We start from the raw sequence: 17,461 nt of genomic DNA on the forward strand, positions 1-17,461 counted from the left end.
TATCAACTTTGTCTCATTTAGGTCCTGTTCACACCTGGTATTAAGATGCGTTTTGGTCGAATGGATCACAAGTGGACGATGCTAAATACAGGTGTAAATGGGGTCTAAAACGTTTTGAGCTTGTCCACTTTCGAACGCTTCCAGAGGTAGTCGAAAACACATTAGACCGGATTGCTTTTGTAGTGTAAATGCTCATGTGGTTGAATGTGTGGTTGAAGCGCACTAGCCAGAAGGGATTTAAACTTTGTCGGCTGAAGACCCAAGTTTGGTTTGAAGACAAAAACGTACCAAGTACAATGTTCTCTCACCATTCCTGATTTCTAATGATTTATTTTGTCCATTAGATCGAAAGATCTGAAAAAACCCATTCATTTACTGGCCCATAGACCCTCCCCTCAAAGAAATCAGGACAGAAGGGGTTGAAAGTGGACAAAAGAGAGGGATTAAAATACCAGGTGTAAACGGGAATGTCTCCCCCTCATCCGATCGACCAAAACGCATCTTAATACCAGGTGTAAACAGGGCCTTGGCTGGCAAATGCCTTTTATTCAATATATTGCTTCACAGTTTGAGCCAGAGCTGAAATGTTTCTCTTAAAATTCCTCAAGAGAAATAAAAATACCAAATAGACACAAAGATAGACATAAAAAAACATTATAACTCAGATCATTTGACTAAACTCTAGAGGAGACATATGTGAGATTGCTGGGGTCAAATTTGAGAAGCAGGAGACTATTTGTTCTCCATTTAATCTAATTTCTGTCAAAGAGAGACATTTTAAAGAGATTTTAGACTTTCAACGTGCAGAAGACATGCATGTGAAGGCCCTAATCTACATGGTGATGCTGGTGTTTGTGTGTTGCTGATCCCTGTGCGTGAGTTCAGACGTCATGCGCCCTGTCACAAACAAACTCCAGCAGGGTGATCTTCTCACTCCTACCGCTCAGCACGCTGATGCTCTCACCTCCACATGATTTAGATTATGCTCTCTCACACACACATGCACATGCACCGGGAGCGACAGATGTCTTACACATGCTCACTGAGACGCCCCCACACACACATACGCACACAAAAAAACGCTCGCCTTTCACACGCTGCATGCGTTCAGTTCCATGTTCAGCCTGTCTTTATCTTAGATGTCTGAGTCACAAAGACTTTTTTTTTTACATTTTCCTACATGCTTTCTGATGCTAAACTGCACTTAAAGGCTGCAGCTAACCTTATATGAGCGAGCGTGTTGCCTTTGTAAAGAATCATGCAAGTTTTTTTTCGGAGAATCTGCTGCACGGTAAGACGTCTCACACAGAACATCCACTGAGAGCTCCACCACCACAACACGGGAAAGGGTGGGTGTGGAGGGGGGGCTAATCGTGCTACTGCACTGGGGGTCAGGAAGCACATTTGAGTGCATTTCCTGTCATAACAGGAAGGGTCCAATGGCTTCCCCTGCACAATGGCTTTGCCTCGGTTTCCGGCCCTGTGCTGGTCATTGAAGGGGGTGGAGACAGGTGGGGGGGGGGAGGAAACATAGATGACAGGCAACCATTTATCCTGCGCCCTGAGCCGTTGTCCACTTGAACACTAAAGCATTGTTCAGAAGCAAAGGACAACAAGTAAAGTAACAGGCTAAACACTTAACCTTTTTTATTAAAGCGCTCTACTGATAAAACCTCTGTGAAAAATAAACAATTTATTCAGTCATAGATACTCTTAAAAATAAAGGTTCTTGAATGAGTTCCTAAATTGGCTAAAGTTCTTGATGTTACATTATATACTTTAAAAAGTAATTCAGGGGACTTGTTACCACAACTTAAATAAATGCATGGTTGCAAGTTTAAAAAATTTAATTAAAATTTTTAAGTTGCAAACATTATTTTGTAGAGTTCTGTAGACATAATAATGTTGATTATTACATCAACTTAATATCGTCTGTAATTTAAAATCACATTTCTGTGTTAATTGGCTTTTCTTTTTTTTTTTTTTAATTAGGTTGTAGTAACTTAATGAAATTGTCTTGATAACTTTGAAGTTAGGCAGTGGATTTCTAGTTCCAAGCAGAATAAATGTTTAAATTAAGTGTTAATTTATTTGTTTTTAGTGAAAGGAAAGACCTGTTATAGAGTTTAATGCTGTTATGTTTGACATTTAAAAGAGTTTCTGTAATGCTTAAGTTTTTGTGGCTACCATTGTGCTGAAGAGTATCTATACATGAAGGTAGACACTATTGACTCTATAAGCAATGACTACGCTAATGCCAGTGATAATATCTTACTTGTTCTAGGGCTGCCGCAGTTAAGGAATTTCCCTTGCAGTATTTTTTGAGTGGCTCAATAGCGCGATATGCGGTATTACTGCCAAATATATATATAATCTGTGTAACGAGGTCATATTCGAAACAGGAAGTAAAGTAATGTCAAAATAAGGGTCTACATAACAGAACATAAGCCTGACAATAAGATCGTAGGGCTATTGTTATATGTAAAATAGTTACTTCCGATCCTCGAATCTGACTAAACAAGAGACTTTCTGCTGATATTTCATGAGTATAAGCAGAACTACTCATCTCTGCGCGGCTGTCAGTCAGTGCAGTTACATTGTTGCGCCACAAGGTGGCGACAAGGGACCATCTTTGAGTCTTTAAACCGTTCATTCAACTACACATTCAAAAACGCTGATTCATTCAAAGAGAGATATAAAGAAACAAGCTGTTGAAATCATTTTAACTTTGAGCGCCACTTTATAAGGCTCAGCTGACTAGTAATCGATGCTAAGGCAGAGATTTCGCTATCCTTAGACACAGCCTTTTTTCACGAATGTATGTCTCGGCCTGAAGGACAGACGCAGGTAATCGCACGCGCTCAGTCGATCTCTCTCACATTCACTGTCTGTTTAGGCTTGTTTAGTGCAAATCTACGGAGCCTCTGTACAAATCACCAAGCTACACATTATGCTATCATTATTAACTTATTTAATATTTAGTACACATGCATGAAGTGTAAAACTTGTTCATTAAATATACATGCTAAATAAGTTATGTTAGCATGTGCTATGATAGCTGTTGATTTGAACTGAAATAGATAAGATTAATTAGTTCCAGGGCTACAACTCGAGATGGAGCAACTTCATTTGTTTGAGTAATCAACTCAAAAATTTGTGTTTATGCAATAAATTATTAGGTTCCTCTAACTCAATGGAGCTTGTTGGTTGAACGTAAATTCACTCAAAGTTGTCATAACTCAAAAAAATTGATGCAACAAATTGAGCCAATACATTATTTTTTAGAGTGATCAGCATTTTGGTTCTTGGATTTTCCAGAATTCATCATCTGTATTGAATTTCTGTATTGAATCTAACTGTCATTCCAATTCAAATACCAACTTGAGTTTAACTGAGTTCACACTGGCTGAAACCTGAAGATGTTGAGTTCAGTTCTCAGGGATATGTGACGGTTATTATCTCATTAAGAGCTAGCGCTCTGGTGGTATGACCCGCAGCTATCCGTGTTAGCCATGAAATTGAATAGTTCCCGCTCCAAATCATGATTTCACATTTGGCCCTGTGCTACACTCTTAAAAATAAAGTTTCCAAAAGGGGGTTTTTGCAACGATGCCATAGAAGAACCATTTTGGGTTCCCCAAAGAACCTTTCAGTGAACAGTTCTGAAACAGAACCATTTTTTTTCTTAGTGTGAAGAACATTTTAATAATCTAATGGACCTTTTTCCACTATAAAGAATCATTTGTCCAATGGAAATGCTCAATGAATGTTAAAGTTTCATGCTAATAAATAACCTTTATTTTTAAGAGTGTAGAGTTCAAGGCCAACTTTACATATGTTTAAGTGGTCAGGATAAATACAAAAAAAAAAAAAAAAGAATACTAAAAACCTTATTTACGACTTTCCGAATGAAATAAAGGATGTGAACTCAAAGTCACAACCCCTAAACCATCAGAACAGAGAATCGCTGGTTCAATCAGGAAGGTAAGAGGTTGATGTGCTTCATAAGTGTTGTCAGATGTGGCTACAGATCCTGCCTGTCTAATTGCCCGGGTGAGTAATAAGTTGGAACTGCTCGTTGTGGTGAATGACACACCCGCTGGTGGAGGCACGGTTTCCTCTACTCCATTACAAACCTCAATTATTCAGACTCTCCACATCTTATCATCTAATGCAAGAGCAATGAATTTAATATTGCAATTAAAGAAGTATTAAAAATAGCAATTATGATGATTTAGGACAATTATATTTCACACAAACACGCAACACACGTGGGCAAAACTACAGCAGCCAGTCTGAAGTGAGAATCCAGCTTGTGAGTGTCTCGTGACGCTGTCATCAGAAGCTGCTGGCACTTCCTTAAGTGATGCATACTATCTGTGTGTGTGTGTGTGTATGTGTGTGTGTGTGTGTGTGTGTGAAAGAGAATGCGCTAAAGATTTATTGCATTTCTGTGAAATGAGCACTCCATTCTTTCCTTCCAGATAACATCTCTTTTACCTGTCTGTTGCGTTCGTCCATTATCCGCGCAATCTGAATCTTTTTCCTCCCCATTATTTCGGCCTGGTATTCCTTCCTATTCCAAAAGTACTGTACACACTCGTCTTTCTTCCTCTCTCGCTCGCTCTCTCCGATCCTCAATGCAGTCTTTCCTCTTTTCTTGTTCCTCTTATTTCAAAGACTCCGGCATCCGTTCCTGAACAGACAAGACAGAGAAAGAGATACAGATTTAATGTGGGAAGAAACTGAGCATTTTGTTTAACAGCGTACAAAATCAGGACTTTCTGGGAAACAGGACTGATTTATAAACATGTTTCACACTGAGAAAAAACGGTGCTTTAAAATCTCTTGCTTTAAATAGTAAATCAGTATATATATTACCAGGATTTTCCCCGTAGCATTTTGAGCAAGTTCCAACTTAAACACCTCTGATTGGCCATTGTGTTCACACGCTCAACAGATATGTCTGTGATTGGCTACAATGATCAACGCTTTAAAAACATGTTGTAAATGGACATTGACACTCTTCAAATGCGTGCTTTCAAACGCTCCCGTGTGTATCTGTGTAAGCGCTCAGTAAAGAGCATCATTGATGTCTATTTGCAACATGTTTTTGAAGTGTTGATCATTGTAGCCAATCACAGACATCTCTGTTGAGCACGTGAATACAGTGGCCAATCAAAGGTGTTTAAGAATCCGCTCAACAGCACCCAAATGCTAGGGGGAAAAGCTGGTATAGTCACATTTTTAAATTTCAGTAGAGACTTGGTAGCGAAGCCAATAATTTTGACAACACACACACACACACACACACACATATTATATCTATATCTATATATATATCTATATCTATCTATATATATATATATATATATATATATATATATATATATATGTGTGTGTGTGTACTTCAGGAGATAAGATTTTTACTGAGATTATATATATCTGGAATTAAGCTTATTTGGCATATTGTTTTGTCACATTGTTTTAAGCAAACATTTAATGATGTTTTGCTTTTATGCAAATAAAATAGTTGATTTTATAAGTATTATAAGTAATTACATTTTCTGAACAAAATTGAGCAAATGTAAGTATATATATCCAAAACTTGCTGCCATATTTAAATAATAAAATATGAAATATTGAAATATGTACTTAATAAAAAAGTTTAAGACAATAAGATTTGTTTTTTTTCATACACCATGTCGTTTTTTCATATTGTTTTAAACAAATTAGTGATGTTTATGCTTAAATATAAATTAAAAATAATTAATTGAAACAATTTGCTATGTGGTTTCTGGGGTGTTCTGGGTTGTTCCTAGGTGGTTTAGTCAATAAAAATATTCCGGTCCCTTAGAAAAGTGTATGTGCAATATTAAGTATGATCAGCAATAGTTTAGGAAGCACCATTATCTACAGTGAGCCCTACAATGTCTCCAGAGAGCACAAGTACTTGGTTGAAGACCAGAGCAACTTGTACAAGAGGAAATAAAACTTAAGGGCAACCCACAATGCAAATGAGAGAAAGCAGTGAGCTTTGGGGAGGAGAGGTGAAATGTTCACACTCACAACAAGAGGGAGGGAAAACACGCGGCCGGCATAGAAACTGAAAATCGGCAGCAGAAATCTACCAGGGTCAACTGCTTCTTTTCACTTAAACATGGTCAACAACTCGGCAATGCAGGCATCAAGATGTGACCTTTTGATTATGCTTCAAGTCGACTGATAAAAGCCAGAGAGATGTGAAGGATTTATAAAGGAGGGATGGAAAAAGCAGATGATACATCAGAAGAGGAAGTTACAGGAATGTTGTGACAGCTTTTCATTTGAATTTGAAAAGCATACCAAACGATAAAAGCCTCGGCAAGCTCTGCTCGGACAGAGAGTGTGCCAATAAAAATGGAAACTTACAGTAAATTCAAGACAGCGAGATCAAATACTGAGTGTCTTTTGGCTTAGGTAAAAACTGCATTCAAAGTCCCATAAAACACTATTTCATATTGACTTTTATATGTGCAAAAACACCATTCTACTCAAGACCTACATCTTCCTTATCCAACTTAGCTTACAGCCTGATGGATGGTCACCCAGTGAGCAACACCTTACGTAACTTTAAGCTGTTCAGGACATGTAATCCATTAAACCCGGACTCAAAGAGTTCCCTTTAGCCACTGGGCCGATGATGTCCAACTCACTCATCTCCAATAACTGATCAGTCTGCTTATGTGTAGCGGTTTCATTTCAGGATTAGCATACATGCTGTGTGTCTTGTTTGACTAAAGTCATTTATGCAGTTAAGCAGTCATATTTGAATAAAGAATCAATCACAATCAAGTATCCAAATTATTCTTATATTATGACCAATAACCAGATTTGTAAACTACAAGTAAAATTCTTTAAAAAGATTATAAGGAGTTGACTGGGAGTTTAATACAAATAAATAATAATAAATAGTTGAATATAAATAAATAAAACAAAATAGAATAAATAAAATAAATATAATAAATAAAATAAATTCAATTAAAATAGTTTTATTACTTAAAATAAAGAAATATATATAATATAATAAAATATAATATAATATAAATAAAATAAATTCAATTAAAATAGTTTTATTATATATATATATATATTTATTAAAAATATAATATTCTAGTATTATAAAACATAATATTATTATATAATATTATAAAAAATTAAAACAAAAATAATAAAATATTAAATATTTCTAACATAATCTGCTTCCAATATCAGACCAATGGCAATAATTAATCAGATTGATACCAATATTTAAAAAGGCTAATACTGGGTAATATTAATCTTTTTTATGTAAAGTGTAAAAAAAAAATAAATAAATAAAATAAAATAAAAATCAATAGTCCTAACATAATCTGATTTCAATATCAGGTCAATGGCAATAATAAATCAGATGGATACTAATATTTACAAAAAAATAATAATATTAAATAATATTAATATTTTTTAGGAAAATAAGATTAGGTTAAAAAAATTAGAAAAAAATTAGGTAAAATAAAATAAATAGACCTAACAATCTGCTTTAATTATCAGACCAATGATAAAAATTAACCAATAATTAGGAAGCTAACATTGGAAAATATTAAAATAAAATAAAAGTCATATAACATAACATAACAACATATTCTGATTCCAATATTAGAGCAAAAGAAGGAATTGCCAGATAAACATAGTGAAATTGTGAACACGCACTCGGCAAAAACCCCACAGGAACTGGACATGTCGAGGCAAAATGGCTTAGAGGTCAGAGATGGTAGTGTGTTTACCCATGTGACGGAAAGATAAAGACAGAGAGAGACAGGCGTGGGAGGAGCTGCTGTGTTACTTGAGTAGGAGGGAGGGCGGCCCAGTGCCAAGAAACCAGGAGCAGGGATCTCCAGAGAGTAATGTGCAACATTAAGTCACTTTGTTAATCTGCCTCTCTGCTTCTCCCGAGGGCAGCGGGAGAGGACAGATATCTCCTCGTCCTGTGAAGAGCGGCATGGTGCCACCGAAATAAAACAGCGCTGAGATAACACCTAGATATGACTGAGACAGTCTCCTGAGGGGCCATTAGACCCAGGACAACTTCCAGAGAAGGGCAGAAAGGCCTCCTAGCAAACCCTTTGCAAATTAGCTGTGGTAAAAGGGCAACCTGAAGGGGAATATGTCATTCATGCCTACATAAGTACATTTTGTACATGTAACCGTACAGTCAATGAAAATGTGTCTTTAAAAATACGCCTCTGAGCAGCAGATTAGCAGTTAGCGCACATGCTCACCACAACGCATCGCAAACCTCACAGACAGCGCAAATTAAATCCCATTTTACATTAATTTCATCACTATTATACCAATAAGCAAGATTTTTACATTTTCTGAAGAAAAAGTGACTAGTGCTTGCACATTCGTAACTCACTTTCACAATGCTAATGTGTTTTTAGCATGTTGCTAAGTGTTCTAGATAATACTTTACTCTCTTTGGTAGTTTTAAAGTTTCCATGATATTCTGATCCCTAAAGGCCTGTTCACACCAAGTATGATAACGCTAACTACAACGTTTTAGAGAATGAGAATAGGGAAGTTCACAACTAAAATGAGAACGACACAGAGGAACAATCACTGGAATCACAATTTTTTTTTCCAGCTAATGAATGATAAAAAGCATTAACAGACAATCAGAATCCATCTTGATTTAAAGAGCTTGAGCATTTAAAGAGCTTGAAGCATTTAGCAGATGACAGATATCTGATATAGATATCGTTCTTGGTGTGAACGGGTCTTAAATATGGCTCATATATTCGAAAAGCAATAGCACTCCTCTCCTAATGAAGTTGCATGACACAGCAATACAGCAATTCTGATACAGCAATGTTTACAAACAGTGTGAAATAAGCTTAAAGTATAGTTGTTAGGGGATCTCAAAAGTATGAGCAATAGTAACAGTGAAGACACCGCTAATAAAGACATCAAAAAGGCAGAAATAAACAAAAGAAAATCCCCAAACTAGCATTTTTAAGGCAGCCTCTGGCATAACTTGGCTAATGTCAGTTAACACAATTGAAATTGGAGCCTGTACAACTTCATTATCACCATCTTTCAGGGCATCTGAAACACTGAAGATGTGCCAGGCAGTAGAGGAACTTGTTGGAGCACGTCGAAGCACATCCTCAGAGCACTTGGCAGACCCCCAGAGGTGTCAGACAGCTGACTCTGACTCGAAGGAGGAAGCGGCTCTTCGCAAACAACACCCAGCAGCTTGCACAAATGGACATAATGACAGGAAATCTTCTTCACAGACTACCTCATAAGGAAGTGACATCAGTGATTAGAAACAATACAAGATGCCTCTTCCCATAAACCGCTTCACGATGCAGAAAATGGGAAGTGCCAACAAACATCATTGTTCTGAAGTGACTGATGAGATTTGCAAGTTATACCAATCCCTTTCAGTGTTTGATAGCAAGCCACCACAAAAATCCTCTTATATATCACCTTTCAAAATCATAATGTTACACAGCAATTGCAATGTGGGTCTAAACCAAAAATATATATGGAAGTCCATCAACTGTTTGGTTAACCATATTCTTCAAAATATCTTCTTTTGTGTTCAACAGAAGAAAGAAATTTTTACAGGTTTGGAACAACTTGAGGATGAGTAAATGATGACACTTTTCATTTTATCCCTTTAAGGTTAGGGGTTTATTCAAGTATGAGCCATAGTAATAGTGATATTTGCTTTAGCAAACACTGCCAATCAACCAACCTCATCCCTCAACAACCCAGCGGCCTTCAAAACATGCTCAAAATGTTCAAGAACATACATTTTGCCAGCTTTCCCCCCAGCTGTATCTCATGGAGAGGACTCCAGCATCTCTTTGGTGTCTATCAAGGGAGCCCACTATGGCTCAGAGCAGTGGCCGCCAAGAGACTGTATCAATCAGTGCCGGAATGGGGACAAGTCACTCTCCACCCCACCCTTACGGCTCGCCTCAAAACTTCCCAAGGACAAAGAGGAGACAGCGTCTGTCTTTCTCAATGAGAGCACACGAGCTGTGGAGGTTAGTCGTACCACGGAACGAGACCAGCTCCCAGACGCCCCGCTACATTCCCATATCCTGAACCCGCGGTTCCTCATGGAGCACTGTACGTGAACAGCCGTGGGCCATGTGAGTCCAGGATGATACTGTCCGCTTAGCGCGAGATTAGAGAGATCTGGCTTTGGCTCACATTGCAGTGGTCTTGTATTACAAGTTTTCAGAAATTCTATGTTTAAATATGCAAATCAGGAATTATCTAATTAAATATGCACTAATTTGCATAAACGTCCACCACAGACATCTGAACATTGGAGCCAGGTTCAAAATTCTGGTTTCATTTTGTTCACATAGAGATTTTTTACAGATGAGATTTTGGTTATTTTTTGTTGTCACTCCATAAATCAGAATACGGTCAACAGCCAGCATATTTTAGGAATGAAATGTTAACTATATAAAATGTTAAATATAGAGCTGTCAAACTGATCAATCGTACCTAACATAAAAGTTTGTATATATATATATATATATATATATATATATATATATATTATTCACTATAGTTAAAAAAATGATAATAAAATATGACAAGATCTCAGAGTTAAACTGTGTCAGAAAAAAAATAATCTTAATTATGTCAGATAACACTTGGTCAGGTCAAAGTGTCTGAAGAATTTTTGGTTCCAAATTATCAATTTTATTAGTAATCCACTGTATGAAGAATTTTTGGGTATAATATGTCACAGTTTACTTGACAGTTTGCTATCCTCACTTACGTAAATGAACTATAGTGTCCTGCACCCACTAGTAAAAATATACAAAAAAAATTATATCTAGTGTCTGAATAATTTTTGGTTTGACTGTGTGTGTGTTATATATATATATATATATATATATATATATACACACACACATATAGAATGAAAACAATTAATGTAGTTCAGATAACATAATATTTTGAGTTTCTGTTGATTAAACCAATCGCCTTCATTGTATTAACTTAAATTTTTAATTTCAATGAACTCAAAATTTTAAGGCAACCAGGGTAACTTACTTTAAGTTAAACCAACAATTCTTTTTTACAGTGCAAAAAAAAAATGGTTTTGCCTGCAATGTCTTGCCTTAAAACATGATAGATTTCGCAAAATGTGATAAGACAGAAAATATATATTGTGAATTAAGCACATATAAAGTGTTTAAAACATAAATCTCATACAATTATATTACATTTATGCTTAAAACAAGAAAAAAAATATTTGCTATTGGGGTAAAATAAACTAATTCGAGATATTTTCTCTGAAAACAAGTTTAGCCAAGCCTGGTAAGCTACACTTCCTTATATGCCAAAATCAATGGAAAATCTCAAATTATGTCCCAGTTCTTTGGAGGACTTTCAGCGACCTAATTACAAAAGCTAAGCTAGCAGATACAATCAAGCTATTAGCAACAATTCGGTTAATATTCTGGCAAATAACTCTCAAAACTATGACAGCGAGAGCACAAGGCATTTTGACACTGGGCTCATAGTTGGGTGTGCATTTGCATGGCTTCCTTTTGCTGTCGAGATGTGTGTCACACAGCTGTGTTCTCTCAGCGTGTGTGCGTCGCGTTTGTGCTTCACCGCTAACCGATAACCACTGCCAACTGAAACTCTGTGGCCATTCATAGCCACATGCTAAGATATCACTTCTCTTTTCTGTTACATTATTGAAATGTTCTCAATTCATGACATTAAAGACTGTGGTGCTTGATATGTGCTCATTTAAAACTACAACTTTGCTAAAATCAAAAATAAAACTTTTGATCTCTGTTTTACATAACATACAGTTAAAAATGAAAATGTGCAGTTTTTAGCATAACAAGCACATCTACCGGATTTGACCCATACATTTATTTTCATTGGTGTATTATTTATTTAATAATATGACATACTTTTTTTTATTTGAACAAGACTATGCTAGTTATTAAATAAATAAATAATATTTTTAATTTGATAAATAATAAATAAAATTAATTTGAGTTGAAATAATTTTACTTTGTAAGAATAATAAGAGTGCAGAATGATATGAGGCACAAAACTGGTACAGATATGTAGAAAACTAATATAGTTTAACGTTTGTTATTCATAAATATTTGTCCACATATAAATCTGTATGTGACCAATCAGAATCACGTATTCTAGAAAGCTAGCTTAGGTTTCAAAAACATTAAAGAATGTTTCCATCCCCAAAATGTTGTGCAGCAAAATCAAACTCTAACAACAATAATATGATGTGAATTTTATGCCAAACCAGACTGTATATGATTTGCCAAGAGTAAATGCACACTTGCTCTGCTGTTAGAGGTTCATGGTTTAGACACGGACCTGTGATCAATATTCTCAAGTGTTTTTGTCAGGCTGCCCGACGTGGAGAAGCGATCTTGCCAGTTGGTTGGCTCTGACATCAGAGCAAGTCTCACGGTGTAGGCTGATCTCTCCGCTCTTGGCAGCGTGTACGGGACCGCGCTCTCACGCAGCAGGTGAGTGACCTGAAGAAAGCAGGTGGCCATTTCTACCTCTGATCCTTTGAATTACACCCTGAAGCTTAATATTTGATCTTGGTGGTTTGTTCAAATCCTTAACCTTAAGTATGAGCAACAGTAATCATGCAAGACTCTAATAAGAGGTTTCTCTAATGGATTGAGATGTTGTATGTTCTACAGTTGACAGGGAGGTTTAGACATAAAGATCAAGACTAGAAAGATCAGGGGTCGGATTCACAAAATATTCTTAAGAATAAAACTATTTTTTTCTCTCTTATTTTCTAACGTAAGAATAAAGTTAAGAATATTTTCCCAAACACATTTCTTAAAAATGATCTAAAGCCAAAACTAGTTTGGTCTTAGCAAAACAGATCTGCTACGCTGCTGCTGTTTATTACAGGACTTGCTACTGCCAGTACATACACAACATGCTGCTGTGAGCAAGTAAGACATGCTGCTGCTGTACATATAGCATACATGAATTACCCATAGCAGATCTATATAGGTGGAGCTGGGGAAGGCGGAGGGTTCCTGAAAGCTCGCTGCACTGTTACAGCAAATGACCAAGTATTTGAAGGTTGAGTTCATTGGCTACTGATACAGCAGGAACCAATCAGCTGTGCCCTATAGAGAATGACGTAATTGCAAGCAGACTGAGTTAAAGACCTAACAGCCTGTGCCATCTAGAGTTTCATGACAGAACTTTGTATGAAAATTTGAAGAATAACCTCTTTAATTTAGAATAAACTCCAACTTGTCTTAAATCCCCAAAGTTAAGATGTTTAATAAATGTATTGGGTTGTTTAAATCAACATTACACAGTTTATACCATGGTCTGTCTGAATACTTGATTCTGAAGGTGTGCATTAAAACCGTCAGTTAAAAAAGTCAGTTTAATCACCATTCTATATTAATATGCTGCTTTCACTGAAGTGAACACACACACACTGTTTTTGAAGGAATTAAACTCACATCTTCATTGTTAGTAGAAAGATATGCAGGTCATTTTTACCCTTCATGTCAAATAGCGGACTGCAAACATCAATGACAGCTTGTCACTGCTGACAAATGACCATGGTATAACTAGGATAAGTCACGTTTAGCTGTGCATTAAATCATTTGAATGCACTCCGCTTCAAGTTATTTTGGTAATCTGCAGGCAGCGCAAAAAGACGGCCTAGATGTTTTTCATTGAGTCGTTATTTTGTTCTTACAGTATTAGTTCACTTCAAATTAAAATTTCCTGATAATTTACTCACCTCCATGTCATCCAAGATGTTTAAGTCTTTCTTTCTTCAATTAAAAAAGAAATTAAGGTTTTTGAAGAAAACATTCCAGGATTTTTCTCCATATAGTGGACTTCAACAGTTACCAACGGGTTGAAGGTCCAAATTGCAGTTTCAGTGCAGCTTTAAAGGGCTCTACACGATCCCAGATGAGGAATAATCTTATCTAGCGATCTGCCTTTTTCAAAAATAAAAATAAAAATGTATAAACATTTTAACCACAAATGCTCGTCTTGCACTAGCGTAATCATGTTGAAAAGGTCACCTGTGACTAGGGGTGTGCCTGAATACTAAATTCGTATTCAGAAAGGCACGGGGAGAAAAAAAACGCAGTCTACGGAGGCCCGAAAGGGACATGGTTAGTCGTTTGCTAGCAGGAGCCTGTTACTTTGCAGTACAACAGATTTCACTTACCACGTAAAGAGAGTAAGGAGAGATGGCTGATAGGACAATGGTGAATGGTTTGCAGTTCCTGAGCGTCACTGACAAATATCTAATCTTGTGAAATGTGTAATAAGTACTGACACTCCCTAGTATACACACAGCACGTGCGAATCTCGAAAGTGAAAGTAAAAGCGCGCACACATTCAAAAGCGATTTCAATACTCCGCATATTAACAGCAGCTTCCTGATGCTGGCAAATTATTTACATTATAATTACCCAACTATATAATTGTGAGAGAAAGCATATATATAGAAAGAAATTTTTTCCTCCCATCTCATGTGTATTCCCTTTAGGGGCTCCGTAGTACATGTCATTTCCTTTCCGAAATATGGTATTTGGCTTCGAGCACATCCCTACGTGTGACGTAGGCGGAAGTACCGATCCAGTGTCTACACAGCAAACATGTAAAGACTAAGTCAAATGCCCTTTACAAAAGAAAAAAAGGTAAAATAACAATGTTGGATGATTTTGAAGTTGGAGGAGAAAATGAGATGGAGTTTTTCACCCTACCGCGGCACTTCCGCGTACGTCACGCATGACCTTTCCAACGTGATTACATAATGCGCGGCGCATCGCAGAGCTAGTGCAAGACGAGCATTTGTGGTTTTTAGAATATGACAGATCGTTTCACTAGATAAGACCCTTATTCCTCGACTGGGATCATGTAGAGTCCTTTGAAGCTGCACTGAAACTGACATTTGGACCTTCAACCCGTTGTACCCCGGTGAAGTCCACTGAAGAAAGACAAACATAAACATCTTGGATGACATGGGGATGAGTAAATTACCAGGAAACTTTAATTCTGAAGTGAATTAATCCTTTAAGAAGAAGAAAAAATGTTCTTGAGTAAATATTTTTGAAGTTCTTAAGAATTTTTCAAGAACTTCTTAGAACTTAACTTAGAGAATGTCCTAACTTCTTTCTTAAGAAGATTTTCATGAATCAGGTCCTAGAAGGCCAGCACTAGATCTGTTTATCTCATACAGTGTCTGCAACATAAGAATTGGATTTGATTTTGCAGTGGCGGCCTGGAGGTCTGGGTGTGGGTGTTTACAGCAGCATGGGAACGATCTCACGGGGAGGAAGTGACGTGGAAGCTAGGGAGTATTGTAAACCAAACCAGGATGACGGCAGCCCAACAACAGCCACCTCAAACTCCCCCTCACAGACTTCCTCTTCCAAATATACTGCACGTGTAAATGGAGCAGAACCAAAAATAAAATTATGAACTTTTTACCTCAAACAACAAAAGCAGTGGCTAAACTTTATAGCTCATCACAACCGAAGCAAACGTTGTTTACATTACGAGAGACAAATCTGGGGTGTTGTGGGATTTGCGACTTCTAAAAGAACAATATTTTATTTAATTTACAGCTCTCTACGCAGATCACACTCTGCACACTTCAAATGCAGAACAGAACAGAGACGCAGATGCTCATTTTGAAAGTAAACCTCATTGTGGGAATTGGCAGAAAAAAAAATCTGACACATAATCAAAGAACAAACTTACATGAGTGGAGCAACATTGACAGGCCTAAAAGAGGCCACAAACATGCAAGTTTGCGACAACCAAACATGGATTGTACCTCTGTAATTTTGAGGATGGAGAAAATTTGAGGGTTTTGGCTACACTGTGCTATATTTAAGCAAGAAGGCATGAGATTATCACTGTATATCATAACCTTGAGTGTCTTAAAGGGATAGTTCACCAAAAAATGAGAATTCGGTCAGCATTTACTCACCCTCATGTTGGTCATAACCTGTCTGACTTATTCTTCTGAGGAACACAATGGGTTACAAACAACATTTGACCCTATTGACTTTCATTGTATGTTGTGTTCCACAGACTAAAGAAAGACAATATTTTACCAACATGAGGGTGAGTAAATGATGACAGAATTTTTTTTTTAGGTGAACTATCCCTTAATTTTCAACAGTTACTACAAATTATTATTTTATTAACTCAATTTATTAATTAGCACTCTTCTGCTAGACAATCTAGTCTTTTGTTGGTTTAGCTTAAAGTAAGTTACCTGGTTACTTAAAATTTTTAGTTAATTGAAACTAAAAATTTCAAGTCAATACAAAGAAGGAGATTGGTTTAATCAACAGAAACTCAAAATGTTATGTTATCTGAACCACATTTATTATCTAAGTTGATTTAACAAAAGAAAAAAAGTTCAGATAACAAATCATGAAAATGATTTTTTACAGTGTGACATGTAAACTAAGGATAATACCTACATGCTGCAGTTGCTGGTAAACCAGTATTTCACATCATAGCTAGTGCTATATTGTATTTTAGCATGACTTGAATGCTGTATAGACCAACTGGCCTCCTGAAATGAAACTAAACAGTTTATAAATGCACAAAGAATGGCTTAAACGTTCGCTGTCAAGATTTTTCAGTAACTGTCCTTGATCAGCTGGACTTCTGTAAGACCTCAGGAGGTCAAGAATGTCCATTTGTCATTTGGAAGACACCTGGCTTGGGATTCTTGCTGAAGACACTGTTTGAAACCTGTCTGTGTGCAGATGTCATAACAACCAAGTCCAAAAGATGGACGGACTGAACCAGGAGCTCAAGAAACCTGCTGACTATTCTGTTGATGGGAATAACTGGACAGGATTCCAGTGGCGTGTTACAGTGGATGCAGTATCTGTTACCTCAGAGCCGACAAGTCACATTTTAAATACTTTAACTAACCTCACTCTAAACTATGAACACATGATCCACTAAAAATATCCCCCAATGCACGCGTCGAGCTGATTAATGCTATATACGGCCCACCGTACAAAGAGTTCTCTGTGCGAAACCTACTCACTGGAGGATGCAACACAGTGAATTGAGCATTTTACACCAGTGACAAAGATAGATTACATGACGGGGGAAAAAACCTGATTTTTTTTATGGCAAAATCAAGTTGTGCCAAAAAACTGCTTTGAGAGCAAGATCAGCAAAACCACAGACCAGGAAAGCTTAGGTTTCATTTATACATTTGTCTAGGGTTAAAACAAGGTTGATTATGCATAGTGCACATTCTTCATTTACAATGAATCCATAATATATATATATATATATATATATATATTTATTCAGATACCTTGAACATTTCATTCATTAATACAGTTTATTCACTATAGTTTAAAAAAAA

The 17,461-nt window shown here is 36.6% G+C and overlaps 1 protein-coding gene across 4 annotated transcripts in view; it reads right to left on the reverse strand.

Annotated features, from left to right (window-relative positions):
• The window catches only part of mef2ca (myocyte enhancer factor 2ca), a 49,005-nt gene that overhangs the window by 22,273 nt on the left and 9,271 nt on the right, over window positions 1-17,461 (reverse strand). For all 4 annotated transcript variants that reach the window (XM_051910051.1, XM_051910049.1, XM_051910052.1 and 1 more), the window contains one exon: window positions 4,501-4,696. In XM_051910051.1, the coding sequence (XP_051766011.1) occupies window positions 4,501-4,554 (54 nt within the window). In that variant the 5' untranslated portion in view covers window positions 4,555-4,696. The remainder of the gene's footprint in view (window positions 1-4,500; window positions 4,697-17,461) is intronic.

This window comes from Ctenopharyngodon idella, chromosome 10 (assembly GCF_019924925.1).
Source record: "Ctenopharyngodon idella isolate HZGC_01 chromosome 10, HZGC01, whole genome shotgun sequence".
Taxonomy (NCBI): domain Eukaryota; kingdom Metazoa; phylum Chordata; class Actinopteri; order Cypriniformes; family Xenocyprididae; genus Ctenopharyngodon; species Ctenopharyngodon idella.